We start from the raw sequence: 18,790 nt of genomic DNA, 5'->3' as shown, positions 1-18,790 counted from the left end.
CTCAACTCAAATGTTCATAAAACACATAACAATGAACAATTTGGAAAAGAAATATGGATGAATATCCTTTAATGACTTCTATAAAGTGGCTGCAGCACTGATCTACCCACTAGGCAATACAAATGTTTTTGTTCGTTTAAAATGTGTATAAATAGAGCAACTGAAATAACTGAAAAATGCAAATGAGGAAGAGTGGTCTTGACACTGGATAGTGTCAATTCCAAAACTGATATTGAAACAATTTCTCCTCAGTTAAAGGGGAGGGTGGTTTATGACCTGCAGACCAATGCAACACAGTCCTTCTCATGGCACAGAGCAACAGGATGTAACTTCACAGCCAGGCTCAACCAGCACTTTGATGTTTACAGTTACACACACCCACCCCTGACAAACCTGCAGCATTCTGGACCTGGCACAGAACCACAAAGGTTTCTTCCCAGCTTCAGAAGCTCAGGAATTGTTCAAGTTTATGCCTATCCATTGCTTGTACAATAAAGTTATGCTGATTATTGCACAGGAAGTCCCCAAAACCTTATGCTGAACAGGCCTTTACTCGCCACACAGCTTCTGTGCCTTTACTGCAAAGAACAGCACTCACTGCTCTGCTGCAGTCCAGGACTGCAGAACAACATCTCCCAAATTCAAGTGTGAAACCTCAGAATATGTCTAAGATGAAGTCTGTCCTTCCCAGTGTTCTGGGAAACACACAATTTCTTAGCATCAACATTCCCACTGAAAATGATTATTTAAATGCAAGATGAATGGAACTTTTGTACTGCATTTTGCTTTTAATGTGAGGTCCTGAATTTCCCAAATCAGCAGGAATGTCAGTTTAGAAGTACTTATTCTAAACACCTAACAAAGAACCCTTGTTAATGCAGTATTTCTGTTCCATAGCTCAGGAAATATTTGCCAGTAAGTGTGGAGCTTTAAGCATTTAACAGGTATATATGGCAGCTAAAAACTTCATAAAAACATGTACCTCTTTCAAAAGCTGCAGTTACCTCTCTGGTCAGTTCTTCTTGTTTAACTGCAAAACAAATTATTTCAATTGCTTTTTGTTATACTTAGGATATTTTATACCACTGCATTCTGACTACCTGTGGTGGCAAAGTTCATTACTAGTTTCAGCCTTTGAGAGCCGAGCAAATTTTTCATAATACTGCTGTCAATGTTGATTTAATTACAATTTCAAACATATATTTCTTTGTTTAAACAGGTATACTGACCGAACTTCCAATGCACATCAATGGTCACTAATTTCCCAGCAATCTAAATTATTTTTGGTATATCAGTTTACCCTGCTGCAGTTAATTTTCTCCTGTGCTACTCAGTTTTTATTCCACTTATTCTAAATGCTTTTAGCACATGGCTTTTATTGCGAAGAATTAAATATATCAGTAAACCAAATGTTTTTGGCATCACCAACAATATAAAAAGAAAGCTGCTTGTGTAAGGAGAAAAAACTCTTAATATAATGGCTGCCAGATAAAGAAGGTGAAAGAACTACAATGCCTATATAAATAACATAATTTAGCATGGTCAGACAAGCATTTTATTCAACTTCATTCTGACAGGTTTTTTCTTTGGAACAATTGACTAGCCCTCACCTGATGAAGGTTGAGTAAATTGCTTTTTATTGCCTATATATGTTTATTTTGACATCAAAATAGGTTCTGTTATACAAATGTTCTCAAGACAGATGTGATGTTTAGGTACATAAATGGGTAAAGACAACACTGGAAAAGGGCAGAAGAAGCTCTTGCAGTGAGTCAATTCCAGACTAACACAAATTGAAGACATTACAAGAAATATACCAAAACAGTTAAAAGCTTTCAGACTCCTGTATTACACAAGATTCAGTATATTAGCTCTGTACAAATTCCTCAAATCATAATGTACCTTTAATTAAAGTTTCAATTTCTTCAAGGTTATCCTCATTTTTGGGCTCTTCTAATTTCTCATTAATTTCCATGATTTCCATAAGGAACGCTGAGTCTGCATCACAGTCTGTCTCTTGTGCTGGCTCCACTCCACTCAGCTCCAGCTGGCAGAGGAAATGGGAATTTGAAAATAAATATTCCCACATCTATTTCAATGGGAATTATTTTCTTTAATATTAAATCTCTTAGTGGGGCATACTCAGATTCATATCAGATAAACCTACAGTGCATAGAGTCAGTCTGAAAATTAACTCCATACATAGGCTGACCATAAAAATCAACAGTTACCCAAAGCCAAAAAAAAACATAACCCAAAGCCATAAAAAAGGCTGCCATGGGCCACACTGAAATTCTAAATAAGCAGCCATGGCCAAACACCACGTGTGATGTGAAAGACAAATTAGTGTAAGATGAATAGCAAATGAGATGATGCTTTTTGGACAAACTTTGGTCTCCCTTCAATCTCTGGTGATCCTCTTCAGTGGAATGCAAATTAGCACATTAAGGACTGAATGGAAGGTGCCATCCCTAAGAGCAGCCCCAGGGTCAGTTATAGGAACACTGTAATACCTAAGGGAGACCTTACTAGATAGAGGCCCCGGCTCAGAGGGTTCAGCAGGGTCTGGTAGGCCTTGTTGATCAGGGAAGAGTGTTGCTCAGAGTAGTACTGCTCTTTCTGCAAATGGATGGTAAATAATTGGAAGCTAATAACAAGTGTCAAAACAGACTTTGTTACATGCGGAACAGCAGCGTCCCCACACCAGTCCGTGTGTGAAACTGAGAAGGCTCTGTGGACCTGGGAACTGTGTCAGTGCACTCAGCTAAGGCCTGACGAGCCCCTCATCGTCCACCTCCACCGCAAATCCATGGCAGAGTCTCTTCTGAGCACCGAAAGACAAACACAGGCGAATCCCCTCACTCCCCGAGCGGGAGAGAGGTGGGGACTCGACACTGCGACCCCGCCACTCAGCCGAAGGCTAAAGGCGAGTTCCTCCGGCCGCCACCGAGCCCCACGGGCCCCTCCCGGCCCGGCGCCCCCGCCCGGGGCTCCCGCCCGGCCCGGCGCTCACCGGCGGCCTCTGGCCGAAGCGGTCGGGGTGGACGGCGCGCTGCAGGCTCCGGAACCGCCGCTGCAGCTGCTGCGCGTCGATGCGGAACGAGCGGTCACTGCAGGACACAAGGCGGGTGAGACCCGCGGCCGGCCGGGCTCGCGGCCGCCCCGCCTACACTCACCAGTCCATCAGGCGGAAAAGGTCAGGCCGCGGCGCCGGCGGCTGCAGAGCCTGACAGCCGGGGCAGAAGCGCGGCGGCCCATCACTGCCGGGGAGCGCAGCGCCACAGCTCCAGCACGGCGGCCCCGGGGCGCGGCCGAGCGAGGCCCCGCGGAGCGCCCACCCGAGCCGCGCCCGCAGCACCGCCCGCATCGCGCCCCGCTCCCGGCGGCCCCCGCGCGGGCCGCGCGCTCATTGGCTGCGCTCGGGGCGCGCGCGCAGCGCGCACGGCGGCCCCGCTCCGACGGCGCGAGCCCCGCGAGCCGTGAGTTCGGGTCCCGCCCGGCCCTTCCCTTCCCCTCCCGGCCCTTCCCTTCCCCTCCCGGCCCTTCCCCGCCCCGGCGCCGCCACAGCCTGCTCCCCGCTGCTTCTCCCGGGACGGCCGCTCGGGGCCGCCGGGCACGGGGCCGCAGTGCTCAGTAGGGACGGCGGGGCTGCTGCTGGCGGTGTCACTCCTGGGGCAGCATTGCCCGGCGGGCTCGGCCCCGCCGCTCCGCACGGTGCGAGGCGGCCGCTGTCGGCCTGCCCCCGCCGGCTGAGCCTTTAGAAGGAGGTTTAGGTTGATACGAGGGAAAGTTCCTTTCTGGAAAATTCCCAGGTCAGAGGTGGGGTCACCATCCCTACAGGGGTTCCAGAGCCGTCTGGATGTGGAACCAGGGGACAGAGCCAGCGGTGGCATTGGTGGTGCTGGAGAAATTTGCCTTTTGTCTTTTCCAACCCAAATGATCCCGTGATTCTGTTCTGCCCGCGGGCCTTGCCTGTGTTTGTAAACATCTGTAACAAACGGGACGGGGGAGGGAACTTGGGAGCTGTCGTGGTTTTATGGCTCGTAATGAAATGTAGCAAACCCATAAGGAGAAGTATACATTAAACTGTGTGGCAACCAGCTAAAAAGCCGATATACAGGTGGTAAGGGAGGAAGGCTCGTGGACGTTCCAGGAGCCCCGGTGGGCACTGATGTGCTGGAGGAAGCTGGCTGCAGGGGTGGGCTGGCTGGTGCAGCATTTTGGTGGAGAAGGAGGCAACACAGGCTAGGAATTTCCAGGGCAGGGAGACGCTGTTTCTTGCCGCTGCCTGTGCCAGCAGCTGCCAGGGTGAGTGAATCTGGCAGGGTTTTGTACAGTTATTGTGTACAGGTGTGATCAATCTCTTGGGCACTTTCAAGAAAACGTATGCCATTTTATGGTTCTTACTCCTTTCAGTTTTCCTCTTTGCATTGGGGTCCAGCCGTGGTCCCTTGCTCCGTGCGGGGATGCTCTGTCGGAGCACAGCCCGTGTCTGTATGGAACAATGTGAGCGCTGAAGTCCTCGGTAGCAATCCGGGAATAAATGTTAGGTCTGCCCTAGAACCAGCAGAGGCCGCTCCACGTTGCCTTTTAAAAGGAAAAACATCCCGGATTGCAAAATTCCTGGGAATTTACGTATAACCCAGACATGCACATTTTGGTTGGAAGTTTTACTTCTCTGAGCCTGAGAATGAACTTGTACATTAACAGTAAAATGTGTGAGTGTTTGCCAGTTTTACTTTGATGTAATAATTGCAGGTTTTTTTAACATTCTCTTTGAAGCCAACATGTCTCGAGAGACTGGAAGTGAAACACAGCAGTCTCAGAGTGCCCAGCAGCCGCAGAGTGGTACCAGTTCTTCTTCCAGTGGGTCACAGAGCACTAGTCAGTCTTCCTCAAGTTCTGGGACTCTGAGTTCCTTGGACACTGTTCCCACTCAGGAGCTTCCGTCCATCCCTGAGGACCAGGAATCTGAAGAGCTGGCTCCTCAGCCTTGGGGTCGACTCTTTGCACTTGGAAAAGGTTTCAGCAACTGTGGTATGTGCATACTGTAATAAACCTCTTGGTTTCTTCGTAGGATCTCAGAAAAGTTCTGAGCAGCTTGCTGAAGAGCAGTGTCTTTTCATTTTCAAATTAGGTACAAACAAATTTAGCTATGGAACTTTTTGCTATAAAGTTTTATTCAATATGACATCCCAGTGTTTACACTGAGTACTTGGATACACAGCTTCCATAGACTTAGAGAAATTCTGGAGTATTCATGTTGTTACATGCTTAATTTTTTTAAAATGTTATAATTTATTTTATTTAGTTATACATCTCTATATTGCTGCAGGTGAACTGAGAAATATCACTGATAAAGAGGGTAAAATTATGAAAGGATTTGACAAGGTGCTTGTGGTGCTTTGTATGAGTTAAGACAAACTTGATTCTATGGGAAGAATCTTGTCTCTGTAATCCTATTCATTGCCATTTGGAATCATTCTGTAGTGCCATAGGTATTGACTTTCTGCAATGTTGTGTTCTCTCTCTGCTGTACTTTCCCCTCCTCTGCAGACTGTGTGAATGAGGAATACTGGTTTGGGAGAGACAAAAGCTGTGATTACAGTTTTTCTAAGCTGGGATTGTCTGAGACTGGCTTCTACCAAAACTATAGCAAGAAGCACTTCCGAATTTTCAGGGTAAGTGTTAAAAATGTTAACTCTCTATTTTGGCATAATTCAAAAAGAGACTTTAGGGCAGAGATCCTAAAGAAATCAAGGTATCTTCAGGGTTGACTCCTTTAACATGCCTTCTGGCAAAGCCCCATTCATATGGTTAATGAAATAAACTCACAGTCTCATTTCTTGAGTCAACAATAGTAAATTTCTAGTGTATGTCTACATGTCTTTATTGTAAAGTCATTTGTTCTTTACTGTCATTTTCCCCATTTTTTTTCTCTTTGAGGAAATGGGTCCAAAAAATTCCTTTGTTGCCTACATTGAAGACCACAGTGCAAATGGGACATTTGTTAATAGAGAGCTCGTTGGAAAAGGGAGGAGGCTTCCACTGACACACAACTCTGAAATTGCATTATCTGTACAGACCAATAAGGGTAAAAAGTGCTTTAACTTAAGTAGATTTTTCATGTATTGACCAAGAGGTTGTTTCTGCATTGATTTGAGTATGTTTCACGGGAGCTGAGCTGCTTCATGAGCACAGCTCATTAATAGGTGTTTTAGTACTCACATAAAAATTATCCATGCCCTTGTCAACCCTAGGGGAAAAAAACCTGAAAAAGAAAACTTAAAATCTGCATCAGATAGAACCTTACTACAGTAGAAACTTTTATAGTTGTTTTCCTATTTTTAAAACACTTTTGCATTTCAGTAGTTGTGCATATGATGGTAGGAACAGGGAAACAGACTATTCAAGAAAAGTTGAAAAAATACCCCAGATACCTAACCAGATGCTGCACAATAAATATAAAATCCTCTTAAAAATAAACAGGGCTGGACTTTTGTTTCTTTGTCTTTGATTTTCCACTAAGATCCTATCTTCTTGTTTATTACTTCTCTTTGATCTTTGCTGGTACACTGAATTTTTTGCTCCTTTTGTCCTTAAATGTAGTTCATTAGTTAAAGACTGTTGTGAATTTCATCCCAAAATGTAATTTTTCAGGAATAAGATCACCTAACCCATAGCTGGTATAATTTATAGCATATATTTAGTTTTTCCTCTAGCTGTCAGTATTTTCTCAGTTATATTGTTGTTGATAGAAGTTCACAAAACCTCAATGTTTGTTATAATAAAAATTTTAAACTTAATAATAGGCAAATTATCTCCACTTTTCTTCCCAGTGTTTGTATTTTCTGATCTTACGGTAGATGATCAGATGATGTTTCCTAAAGAATTCAGAGAGAAATACATCATGTCAAAGACTTTGGGAAGGTAAACATCTTTCTCCCCTGAGTAGAAAGGGTTAACTCCATTATTATTATCAGTATCTTGTGCTGGAATTATTACCAGTATTAACTGAGCTGCTGTTTTAAATGAAAAAAGAAAAAAAAAATGATAACATGTGAATAAACATGTTTTTTACAACAGTTTAAACAGGAATTTTGGCTTTGTCTCTCTAATTGGTTTGGGGTTTGTAATCTACCACCAATTGCAAAAACCAGGTTTTGTTTTGGTTGGGGTTTTTCTGTAGAAGAGAATGAAGTCTGTAAATTCTTAATGAGTTTTTAAAGTTTGTATATTAATTTACTCAGTTATTGGAAATGGAAAAAAGCTTTATGCTAGAATACAGCTTACTACAAGATCACTATTGAGGTCCTCAGATGAAAAGGAAAAGAACTGTCCAAGAAAAAGGAGAGAGAAGCTATTTAAATGGGGGCTATTTTTTTCTCTCTTGGAAACAGTTGGTCAGTGAAGAATTTGGAGGTGAATAATTAAGTAGAAACAAATCTGAGTGGAAAATAGAAGAATTTCTTTCTGTAATAGAATTGCTATTTAGTAAAAATACAAGCATTGTCTTATCTGTTCCTCAGATTTGTGCAGTCTAGTGTTAAGAGAGCACTTCCTAAGTTCTCTTCTCCTAAATGCCTTTGCATGAAGGAAATGCTGACAGACCTTGTCCTTCCTATCTACCAATACTTTTGGTACAGAGTAGCTACTCTGCATATTGACTCTTGCAGTTTTGAATGAATGACCCTTGACAACACTTGCTATTTAAATAGACTTTCTTACTCCTGAATGTTTCCTGACAAGTACTGTAGACTTTCGAATTGTTGAATACTTCCTCAGAACAGGCAATGTTGCCTTATTCAGAAAGTTAGAAATCAGCCAGCTCCAAGTTATGCTTTCATTTTCAATCTTGTTACACGGATTTTTGACAGAGCTGTGCTCTTGTTTTAGTGGTGCCTGTGGAGAAGTCAAACTGGCATTTGAGAAGAGCACCTGCAACAAAGTTGCAGTGAAAATCATCAATAAACGGAAGTTTGTGGCAAGTGGCCTGGGAGAGGCAGTGAGTATTTTTGTTTGTCTCTGTCTTGGCCACCTTGCAGTGGTCCTGGAATATTTGGTAACTTCTCTGATTCCTCAGCTATTCAAATGAGGATTTTCTTACATCCTGTCTTCTGTGTTTAATTTCAAAATGTTTTTTATCTTGTATGATGTCCAGAATTCTGTAGGAAACACTCGTTTTTATTCCTTGACCACGTTCCCTTTAACCCCTGTTAATGAGATGTATACAAGGGGTGGTGTGGAGTCTTGTAGGGATTGGTTTATGTCCTAAAATGCATCAGATAGACACATCATAACCAGCAGAGTCTTAACCAAAAATGTACCAACTAAGCTAATATTGTTGAATGCTTTATCATAATAGATTTTAAGAAAATTGTATGAAGCCTTTTGGGAAGGGCTTTTCATGTGTCCAATGGCAGAAGCCAGAATTTGGAGAAGAACAAAGACAACTGGCTCAAGATGCTGTTGTGAATTATAATTACTAATACATACCATTCTACAAAACAGACACAGGAGTATATCTGGAATGTTGTGTGTGAGTTGTGTGTTCCAAGATGGTTGATTTGGATTGGCAGAAGAGCTAAAAAAAACCCTGCTGAGTTGATTTCGTTAGTTGAGCCTAAGCCACAGATTATAGAATCTGGTTGTATTATCTTGGAAAACAGGAGAGAGTAGCATGTAATTATAGGTTGGCCCATATGCAAAGCATCTTGGAGGGAGAAAAGCTGTTCAAATACAATACAAGTATATAAGCAAAAAGAATTTCCTTGTTTTTTAATTTGAAAATTAGTTGGGGATTTCTAACCTGCAGTGAAATTACATGTCTGGAGCAATATCTTGCTCCAGATAGTGACAGCACTCTGTTTATTTCATTCACTGAGGGCACCTGATCATTTTATGGAAAAAAATTGTATGTTATGGTCACTTACAGTAGCAAAAGGCATGAAATTATGTTTTTTCTGGTACTGTCTCTTATTTCTCATATGTCTTATTCCAGAACAGCTCTGTCTTACCCAATATGGTATTTGATTCTTTTAATAGAACCCAGCTTTAAACATCAATACAGAAATTGAAATTTTGAAGAAAATAGATCATGTGAGTGATACTGTACATTTTTATTATTTTTTGCTCTCTCCTGTATGTACTTGTTTAGTTTACTGACCTTAGTGTAGTAACCAAAGAGCAATTATATCCATTTAGAAATGTGTTAAAGAAGGTATATAATTTTCCTTGCAAATTTTTGAACAGGTCTTTTTTTCTTATTTTAAGTATATTATATCCTAGCAGATTTGAGATTTTAAAGCATTGGATAACAGAAATGTAAATTTGAGCAGAAACATCACAGGAGAAGTTTTAGCCTGAGCCACTGTTGCAAAAATTTATCTTTGATGCAAGGTTTTTTAAATGCTGCAAAATAACTGAATATAAGGACTAGTTTCACTGTCAATTTCTTGAATTTGTATCCCCTCTTTCCTCTGTATGTAAAACCGATAAAATGTTGTGGTCTGGGGTGCTTGCAAGTCACTTGTGTTAAGTGTTAGTTTAAGTGACTGGTTTGAAATACTGAAATAAGAACTTTAGGATTAATTTTTTTATTTTGTATGTCTCTGTGTTCCCTTTTCTGTTAGCCTTGCTTAATCAAGATTAAAAATTTCTTTGAAGCAGAGGATTACTACATAGTTTTGGAACTGTAAGTAACCTGTTTGAAAGTAAATGCATAAAATGAAATGGTTTTTTTCATAGCCACAATGACCTGTGGAGGTTTTGTTTGTTTTACTTTGTTTTCCTTTTGCTGGCCTCCACTGTTCTCTGAAACCTTTGTAAGATTAGGAGCTAGGATAACCAGGAGAAACAATCCTTCTGTGCTTTGTAGGCACTCAAGGCCTGGATATTGTTTGCTCTGCTGCTGTTGTGGATTGCTGCTATTTATTTTGATTTTTGAGCTCAAAATAGGGAGCTGACCAAAAATCATGTAACAACTCCCAGTGAAGACTCAAGAGATTGACCTTAGCCATGAAAGGGTTGTGTTTAGGATGTTGCTTACTCATTTTCAGAAGTATATTCTTTCTCTGTAGCCACTATAGCCAAATGTTTTGGTCTTAGTCTTGTCTAATAAGATGAATCTTTTGGAATTTATATGTTGGCTTGTTAACCTGCATTTGCTTTAGGATGGAAGGAGGAGAATTGTATGACAGAGTGTCAAGGCCAATCAAGATGAAAGAAGATATCTGCAAGTTATACTTTTATCAGATGCTGCTGGCAGTAAAGGTACATAATCATGAATTCTACAAAAAAAAGTCAGTAAGATGAGTTTTTCTGTCACTGAAACCCATGCAAGCAATCAGTACAGCGTTCTTAGCAAGTTGGTTTAACAAGAGAGAGACAGAAAAGCAGAATTCCTACAAAGGTGACACAGAACTTAGGTCTGCACACTGTGCTTGCATTGAGATTTGACTTGGAAGAATAATTTATAAGGTGGTTTTTTGTTTCTTTGTTATGGTGTTTTGGTGCGGAATTTTTTTTTTGCTTATTTTGTTTTGTTTTCATTTTACCTTGCTTTTTTAAGGGAGAGTCACATGTTAGGGAGCTTTGAATGTATGCCCACCTCTTACACAGCCATTTCAGTTATCCTGCCATTGCCATGAGTAAAAATGGAAAGCTTACAATTTAAAACAAGTTAATAGTCTGTTTTTCCTTAATTGCCCATCTGTATGTATTTAGTATCTTCATGACAATGGAATTATACACCGAGATCTGAAGCCAGAAAATGTGCTGCTTTCATCTTCTGAAGAGACATGTCTTATAAAGGTAAGAAAACTAACATTTCTTGTTAGTGGAGAAATTTGGGAGTGTTCCTTCACATTCTTCTTGATATTTCATTAAACATAGCCAAGAAGTTATTATGGAATTAATCATACAAACAATGAAGTAACTTAAAATATAGACTTTTTTTTTTCATAATTCTAATTTTATTTTTATGGATATTTCAACCCATATACTGCATATGTATTTTCAAATGTCAGTGTATTTTTCCCCCAATAAAATCTACATTCTTGAATTACAGACAGCATTCCCACAAATATCCAGGCTGTATGGTGACAGGGATTTTTCAATTGTTTTGGTTTTTGTGAGGGGTTATTAGGGTTGTGGATTTTCTTTTGAGTTGGTTTTTTTTTCCCCAGAGAAAGCATTGAATATATTTGCATGCTAAAATGCTTATTTTTCAAGTAAACTCTTCTAATAGGCTACAATACCTTTATTCTGTGGTTGTCCATTTATATCCAAATCTGAAAGTACTTTTTGCCAGCATGAAATGTGATCCTTTGTCATATTTCTGCCTCTTCCTCCTCTCCCATTCTCACTTAATGTTTGGGGTGACTTCTGCTCATAGTCATGTACTGGAACTGGCTTGGAAGGAAGAAACTTAGCTCTACCTCCTGATGTATGTCTACAATATGATGTGTTCTAGTACAGTCCATCCTAATATGTAATGTGGTGTTACCATTTTTAAATACGAGATTACAGATTTTGGACAATCCAAGATTCTTGGAGAAGCTTCTCTTATGAAAACATTATGTGGTACTCCCATGTATCTTGCTCCTGAGGTTCTAAATTCACTTGGGACTGCTGGATACAGCCGAGCTGTGGACTGCTGGAGTTTAGGAGTTATTCTTTTTGTATGGTAAGATATTGTGTAGATGTACCTTCACTGGGCAGTCTTTGACATACATGGCTTGAGACTTGGCAACTTCAGTGTCTATATGAGGAAGTGAAAGTGTGTTTAAAACTCTACACGTATAAAAACACTGTGATAGCAAATGCCTTAAAATGTGTGATTTCAGTGTTTCATTTGCTATGACAAATTCTGAGTTATTTAACTTGTTTTCTTTTATACAGCTTGTGTGGATATCCACCATTCAATGAGCAAAATACTCAACTCTCTCTGAGAGATCAAATCACTCATGGAAAATACACATTCATCCCAAAAGAATGGAAGCATGTGTCAGACATGGGTATGACTCCAGCACAGTGGGTAGTAAAATATCTACCTCTTTTCTTGTAGTTTTTGTTCTCCTTTTTTGCTCCTTTCAGCTGCATGGCACATTGTGTGTTTATGTGTTTAGTTTTTAAACTAATATATTAAAAACTAATATATCAAAATATTTTTTAAGTTCATTGTTAAAGCATTAGAAAGAGCACATACTTTATTATTGAAGAGATTTCTTAGTAGTATTTAGCATAATTAACCACACAAGTGTAGAGTTTGTGGGCACATACATCTATTTCTCCTCTTTTCACTTTTTCTTCTGACTTTATCAAGCGGGTCTACAGACTTTGCCTAAAGATTCTTCAAGTGTTGAACCAAAAACACCAGGAGTTAGAATTCCAAAAACAAACGTTCCAAGAGAGTCCTTTCATGGTGCTAGTCTTGGGAAAGTGTCAGTCACATTTGAGGTATCAGCTATTATGTTCAGCCCATTGTAAGTGAAGTTGTCTGTGAAACAGTTTTTGCATAACAAACTAAAATGATAATGACTGTCTGTGTGCTTTAGTTTTTCAGGACATTTTTATGCACAAAATAATTGTAGCATTTACCTTGGATATTTCTTTGTACGTGCAGAGGAGTTTCTAATAAATGATGCGGTCATTCTTTGTCTAATAAACTTATCAAATATAACTCTTTCCTGAATAGTTTGTAGCTTATTCAATAATAAGTCAGACATTCATGAGAATGTACAATCTTAACATAATTTCCATAGTCCTACTGGTATGTATTCAGAATAATCTGATCAAATGGAAAGTAAATCTTGCTGAAATTCTTTTATGGGAGATTTGGAGTAATAAAATACAACATAAATGCCATATTTTTCACATTGTCTTCTAAGCAGCCTCCTAAGAAGATGAAAGTTTGTTGAGCATACATGTGTATGTCCTGTCTCTTCTTTCCCACTATCCCAGATAGATAATCTGCTTTCTAAGACACTGCAAACCAGGATATATTAAGCTGTCTTTGCTTTTCCACAGTAATACCGAAGCATTTAGTGAAGTGCTGAGCCTCCTGTGCATGCTCAGAACATAAATTGTCACCATGCTAAATATATCTAGGGTAATTCTGGTATGATGAGAAGTGTTGAGTCATGTGCATATGAAGGAAACATATTGAAGTGTGCAGCCCTTTCCATGCACAAAAAAAAAGAAAAGTGACCTGCCCAGCCTGTACTTTTGTGCATTGTTCTGAAGGGGTATAAGGCACATTGTCACACGTATTTTTGGTGTAGGCTTATTTCAGGTAATGAATGGATTGATCATATGCCAACCAGCTCATTTTATTATCTTAGCTCTGGATCTTGTGAAGAAGCTGTTAGTAGTGGATCCAAGCAAACGTCTTACCACAGAGGAAGCCTTAGAGCATCCTTGGCTTCAGGTAGGAATTGAATTTTAACTGAAAGCTGAGTTGTTCAGGGGGGTAACTTATTGATGTCTTGTGTTTTCAAAGATTTAGCCCCTGTAGAGAGACTGCAAAAGCAGCATGGAGTAGTCTCCTGAATACCTTCTTTCAGTACAATAAGCAGCTTCTGCATCCTTTCTGAGACACCTCTTCCCAAAACCCTTTCACATGTGAGGATCAAGATGTGTTTTTTAGAGCCCAAGCCTGACTGTGGTTCTGGTAGGATGGACCTCTCCTTTCAAGCATTGTAACAGAGCCCCATTTCCTCAGATGTTTGTGTGGGCAGACAGTGCAGAGTTTGTTTCTGGCAAGCATCCAATACTACTTTGTTTTTACTCTGCTGTGTAGGAATAAGTGTCCCTGGTTTGGGAACCCTCTGAGTAGGAAGTGATGGTTTCCCTGCCTCCTGTTACAGTCTAATTAGATTTGAGAGGGATAGTCTTTAGGTGGTCTTTTCTTACTTTTGGCAGAGGTGTCCACTGAACCTATGAGCTCTCTTGAATATTTTTGCTTGAAGAGGCTGAAGAATGTTACCCAGCCTACATCTGAGCCATGCAACAGGTTCTGTTTTTTTACACCAAGCACAATGCTATTCCTGTTCCTCCCCTGGGACTGGGAACAGGTAAAGAGCATAAGAAATGGGGGAAGCAAGGGAGTATCCCTCAGTGCTCAACAGCTGATGGTGTTCTGAGACAAAAAACATGTGTGGATGACTCTTTTTAAAGTGATTAACTTGTCTTGATTATGCTCCTGGGCATTAGGAAACATTTCCTGGCATTCATGGATTTTACTTACTGTAGTTTTGCATGTAACATCTACAGTGAGTTAATCAGATATAGATTCCTACATTTAAATTATAAATCTGAGCAGAAAAAGTTCTTCAGAAACCATGCAACACTGATTTTAAAAATGGCTGGTATGCATAAATGGGAAGGGGAAATAGATGACTGATTTAGACAAGCTAAGAATTTAAAATATTTCAGTATATAAACTCAAGTTGTTATTAACTTGATTGTATATTCCATGTAAGGACATCTCTTACTATTAAGTTGAATTTTGAAGACACAACAGAAGGTTCCAGAAAACATCATACCATAAATCCAGATTTGTGTAGCTTTTGAAATCTAGCATTCAGCTGCTGTTCTTTGAACTGTTTTCCTTCAGGGGCTGTTATTAAGAGTGTCAGGTGTTTTTAGATGAGGTAGACTGCCTGCTTGGAAGGCCAGTTTGCTCAGTTCTAGGTATCACACATGTTGAATGCCACCAAAAGAGCTCCTGAGTCCTGTTCCTGTGAGTAATGAGGAGTTACTGGCTCCTCTCTCCCTCTTGTGTTGTCTGGAAGTATCGTCTTCACAAGTCAACAGTGAAAAACACATTCTCTCTGTGACCAGCTGATGCCAGTTAGCCCTCTGATGATTTTGGGGACACTAGGGAATATTTCAGATACTAGAAGTAAGCATGTTCTGCAGATTTATTTAAACTAGTAGTGCTTTCAAATTAGTGTTTTCAAAACAAGTTGTTTACTCCATTCTTTTCTTAAATCTACAACTTGAAAACTTGTTGAGCTGTGTAAACCTAAATACTGCTCAGTGCAAGTGTCTTACCTGTACTTAATACTTATTAATTTACTTAATAAAACATTTCTTAAAGGCATATAAACAATTAATTGCTGTTTCTTCCTCTGAAATCTCCACTGAGGTCTTTTGAATGGCACAAGATTAGTTTGGTTGCATGCTGAAGAAAAAACACAGGTCTTTTGTTACATAAATGGAAAAATATTTCTTACCTTATCCATCAATTCAAATGTAGCCACAATCAAATCAGGTGACACTGGAAAAGAAAAACAAGTCAAAATTCTGCATAAAATTAAATGGATATTCAGGTCAAAGCCTTTTTGTAGCACTTAAGAATAGTTAAATAAAATAAAGGAGATACTGCAGTTACTCCATTGCTTAGGAAAAGGACCCTCTCCACTCCCTTCACCTAAAAAAACTCAGTTAAAACAGCTGAAATCTTTAGGAGCTAAATGATCTTTATTTCTAATTGTCTCTAGCAGTGAATATCCTAGTCACTGCTCTTTGAGTTTCCCAGTCTTTGCTTTTCCCTTAAGTATTCTATAAACTACTTAGATGCTGTTTGTTTTGGGTTTTTTTGCAGGATGAGGATATGAAAACTACATTTCAACAGCTACTTGCTCAGACATGTACCAGTATGAATCCACCAGAAACATCAAATATGGTATGTACAGTAGATATTAGAGGATTAATAACTGATGTACAGATAAACTAGATTTTGAAGTAATCTTTAATAAGAAAATCTGTTAATTTTGAGACTTTAGAGAAATGTACCCTTGGGCTGTATGTGGCAGCCTGTTGTTAGGTTAGTTCTACTTCCTGAAGAGCAGCAATGGATTTCCATGCTTTGTCAACACTTTGTTTACATGTATAGAAACACTTGCCTAGGCTTTAAAGGATTATTCCTATATTTACAATAAAATGGTTGAATGTATGTTTGTTTTTTTTAATGGATTCAAGTCACTAATGTGACTAATGTAACTTACTAATGTAACCTCATGCTGGTGCAAGGTTAGGACAGCATTGTGCCATTCATCACCAAATGCTAATTAGGAAAACTGAACAGTAGCTGTTTCAAGCTGGGAGCAATGTCTTACATGAGAACCAGCAAATATAATTAGATGGATCTTGGGAGAGAAACATGGGTTAGTCATGCTGCTTTTTTGGTCACACTGTCCAACACCTCTGGTTGTGGAGCAAGCAGAAGAGTCAGGCTCTGCCTTACCTGGTTTCCTGGAGCCATCCTCCTGTGTTTGTCTTCCAGCGAACCACAACGAGAAAGCGTCTCCATGAAAATGAGGAAGAATATGGCTCTGCTAAGCGTGCTGTTCCTTCTACATCATTCCAGAAAATGAGGTGAAAAGGAGGAGAAGACTTTGTTAATGACAGCTTTTTTATGGGAAGCAGAATTTTTTATTAAGAAAAATCTTAATATTGGAATAAACTGTTGATGATGCAATTTCCGAATAAAAATAACTTTGTAAGACTGAAGTGACTGCTGTGCATGCATGAGAATCTGCACAATTAGTCGTGTTCTAGTCCATTCAGCTCTCTGACTCAAGGAAAGTATCAAAAAAGGCTCCTGAACTAAGTCACTAACAATTTTTTCAGCTGGCTTCATCCCCACCTACCTTCTCTGTTTCTTCTTTTCCAATTTCTAGGTTAGGCATGGAGATAATGCTTAGTCCTAACAGACTAAGAAGGAATACTAAACTTGCTGAGCTTTTGCCTGAGACAGAGCATTACCTGACACAATGCTGCCCACAGGCTTCTGAGGACACTTAGATTACTCAGTTCAGATACAAGACTTCTGATGGAGCTTGAGGTGCTCTGGGCTTCAGGTAAAGCTCCACAGTAAATGCTGAACTCACAGCATTGTGCACTGGGATGGGGCTGATTGGCTTCCAAAGCAACCATTACCATCTGCATGGTGTGTTTAACGTGTGTACTATGTTTATTTCCCAGAGGAGGGATGAGTAAGAGGAAACACGATAACAAGAGATGAAATGAGCATGTATAAATTCCCGTCAGGAAAGAGCTAGGAATTGAACTGAGAGAGAAAAACTAGCTTGCCTGTTAGGTGAAAATTTTGAACTGTGTGTCTCTTACTCTAAAGGATTATTAATTTCATCACTGACTGAAAGAACAGTTTAGTAACTCTGTTCTACAAAATGCATCTTCTGGTTAAAGGTATCTAAGTTGATTTGTAAGGAAAAAAACCTAATGTGTTATGGAATAAACCCATATCAGGTAGGAATTAAGATATTAATGAGACGCATTTCCTGTATGTACCCATTGCAGAGATCTTGTGTGTTTTGATATATTTGATATGAACCAATGTTAATGATAAAATGCTGATTCTTGTACACTGATATCTTTCTTAATGGATTGTATGGAGAAACATCCATGGGATGGAAAAAATACCACTGGTTCCAGTCCACTCCAGATACACTGGGGTGCTAGAACAAAGGTGTGTCTGTCCTTGGAGATGTGCCATTTTGGTGCAAATCTGTCACTAGCACATCCTCAGGGAGTTTACTGTAGCTCATTTGAAGTAGAAGGGGAATGCTCAGCTGCCATCTGCTACATAAAAGAATCAAAGGATGCAGTATATTTGGGCCAGATTTGTGTCCTGGTGTACTGCAAAAACTGATCCCTGTGCGCTTTGGTTACCGGTTACTTTTAAAAGACCTGTATCATTGCTGATAGGAATTCCCTAGTTTCTACTTACACTGTCAATTTGTTTTCAGATAGAAATATAAAACTTCTCTAATTTATTCCTCCATCCCACAGTTGGTAGATAATTGGTAGCTGCTTTGCTTGGGTCCTTTCCCTGGGTCTTGACGAAGACCTGCTTTCCAATGATGTCCTAAATTTGATCTCACTCATTTGATGGCAAACCTTTGGGCTGCTGGCCATGTGTTCATAGTTTGATTGCAGAAAGCTCTCTTGTGTTTCAGACTCATTTTTTTTCTATAGAAGAGTAAGTTTCACTAAGGTAAAGTGGCATCCCATTTTCACTTAGATAAGGACTTTTTTCTTTATCACTTATTATCTGCAGAATGAAGAGTCTTCAGCATAATCCGTTTTGCCTGTTCATTTCAAGAAGCAGGATTGGTCACAGCAGCTGGAATATTTGGGTTAACCAAAGTGCTGAGGCTCGCTGTGCCTGGCCAATGCGGTGTCATTAGTGACCAGCATCACCACCTGCGGTCCGACGTGGGCCCCGCTTACTCTCGAACTCAGGCTGCCGCTGCTTTTGGGCGACGCTCCCCCGCCCGTATGGCGACAGAGCGACGCCGGAGCTGTATCCTCCGTGGGGACGGAGCTCGTCCGTATTCGCGGAGAGGCGCCCGCAGGGACCGCAGAGGTGCGGCCGAGCGGCTGCCCCGGGCCCGGCTGGGGGAGCCCGGGCTGCAGCCGCAGGACGTCCGGCGCGGGCCCGGCGCCGTCGGGCGGGGGTGCCCGGGGTCCGGGCGGAGCCCAGCCCGGGGCGGGGCCGGGGCACTGCGGGTCCCACTCAGCCGGGCCCGGAACGTGGCGCCGGGGGCCGGAGCGGGATCGGCCTGGCGGGGGCGGCGGCGGCCCCGGCCCCCGCAGGAGGAGAAGGAGGAGGAGGAGGAGCGCGATGGAGCAACAGGCGCCGCCGCCCCCGGCGGGGGCCGTGGCGGTGGGCCGGGCTCGGCGGGAGCAGGACGCGGAGCCTCCCCGGGTGAGTTGACGCCGGACGGGGCAGCGCTGGAGCGGTCGGGGAGGCGGGAAG

At 41.1% G+C, this 18,790-nt stretch overlaps 2 protein-coding genes, 1 long non-coding RNA gene and 1 other non-coding gene across 7 annotated transcripts in view; 2 read left to right on the top strand and 2 right to left on the bottom strand.

Annotated features, from left to right (window-relative positions):
* Positions 1-1,957: 1,957 nt before the first annotated feature.
* LOC111936481 (uncharacterized) lies at positions 1,958-3,313 on the bottom strand. Its single transcript, XR_015277753.1, has 3 exons — positions 3,177-3,313; positions 2,530-2,619; positions 1,958-2,047 (listed from the first exon to the last, which is right to left on the bottom strand). It is a non-coding gene; the product is annotated as an uncharacterized LOC111936481 (transcript).
* CHEK2 (checkpoint kinase 2) lies at positions 2,801-16,518 on the top strand. 3 transcript variants are annotated; one of them, XM_086855990.1, is made up of 15 exons: positions 2,801-3,479; positions 4,783-5,037; positions 5,557-5,681; positions 5,947-6,094; positions 6,840-6,930; positions 7,897-8,005; positions 9,046-9,099; positions 9,633-9,694; positions 10,173-10,272; positions 10,726-10,812; positions 11,523-11,686; positions 11,902-12,017; positions 13,344-13,429; positions 15,611-15,691; positions 16,292-16,518. In XM_086855990.1, exons 1-15 carry the CDS (start codon positions 2,810-2,812, stop codon positions 16,385-16,387), a joined length of 2,244 nt encoding a protein of 747 aa, XP_086712116.1. In that variant the 5' UTR covers positions 2,801-2,809; the 3' UTR covers positions 16,388-16,518. The 3 variants fall into 3 exon arrangements, with proteins under 3 accessions (XP_086712116.1, XP_086712115.1, XP_023793215.2); XM_086855989.1 differs by having other exon boundaries at positions 4,759-5,037; XM_023937447.2 differs by having other exon boundaries at positions 3,435-4,308.
* Positions 11,127-18,463, bottom strand: LOC111936477 (uncharacterized). The gene is made up of 3 exons (XR_002868171.2): positions 17,759-18,463; positions 16,253-16,361; positions 11,127-15,187 (listed from the first exon to the last, which is right to left on the bottom strand). It is a non-coding gene; the product is annotated as an uncharacterized LOC111936477 (long non-coding RNA).
* A 170-nt stretch (positions 18,464-18,633) lies between these two features.
* The window catches only part of TTC28 (tetratricopeptide repeat domain 28), a 104,728-nt gene continuing 104,571 nt past the window's right edge, over positions 18,634-18,790 (top strand). The window contains exon 1 of one of the 2 annotated variants that reach the window (XM_086855977.1): positions 18,634-18,739. In XM_086855977.1, coding sequence (XP_086712103.1) covers positions 18,656-18,739 — 84 coding nt within the window. In that variant the 5' untranslated portion in view covers positions 18,634-18,655. The remainder of the gene's footprint in view (positions 18,740-18,790) is intronic. The other variant, XM_086855975.1, reaches the window with a different exon arrangement.

The sequence above is a fragment of the Cyanistes caeruleus genome, chromosome 18 (genome assembly GCF_971803275.1).
Source record: "Cyanistes caeruleus chromosome 18, bCyaCae1.hap1.1, whole genome shotgun sequence".
NCBI classification, from domain to species: Eukaryota; Metazoa; Chordata; class Aves; order Passeriformes; family Paridae; genus Cyanistes; species Cyanistes caeruleus.
The sequence above is the reverse complement of the archived record's forward strand: the minus strand, read 5'-3'. Positions and strand labels throughout refer to the sequence as shown.

Coding starts and splice junctions, on each gene's coding strand:
- CHEK2 (XM_086855989.1), top strand. CDS start 2,810: ATGGCAGAGTCTCTTCTGAGCACCGAAAGACAAACACAGGCGAATCCC. Junction 3,480..4,758: donor CGGCGCGAGCCCCGCGAGCC/GTGAGTTCGGGT, acceptor TAATAATTGCAG/GTTTTTTTAACATTCTCTTT. Junction 13,430..15,610: donor TAGAGCATCCTTGGCTTCAG/GTAGGAATTGAA, acceptor GTTTTTTTGCAG/GATGAGGATATGAAAACTAC.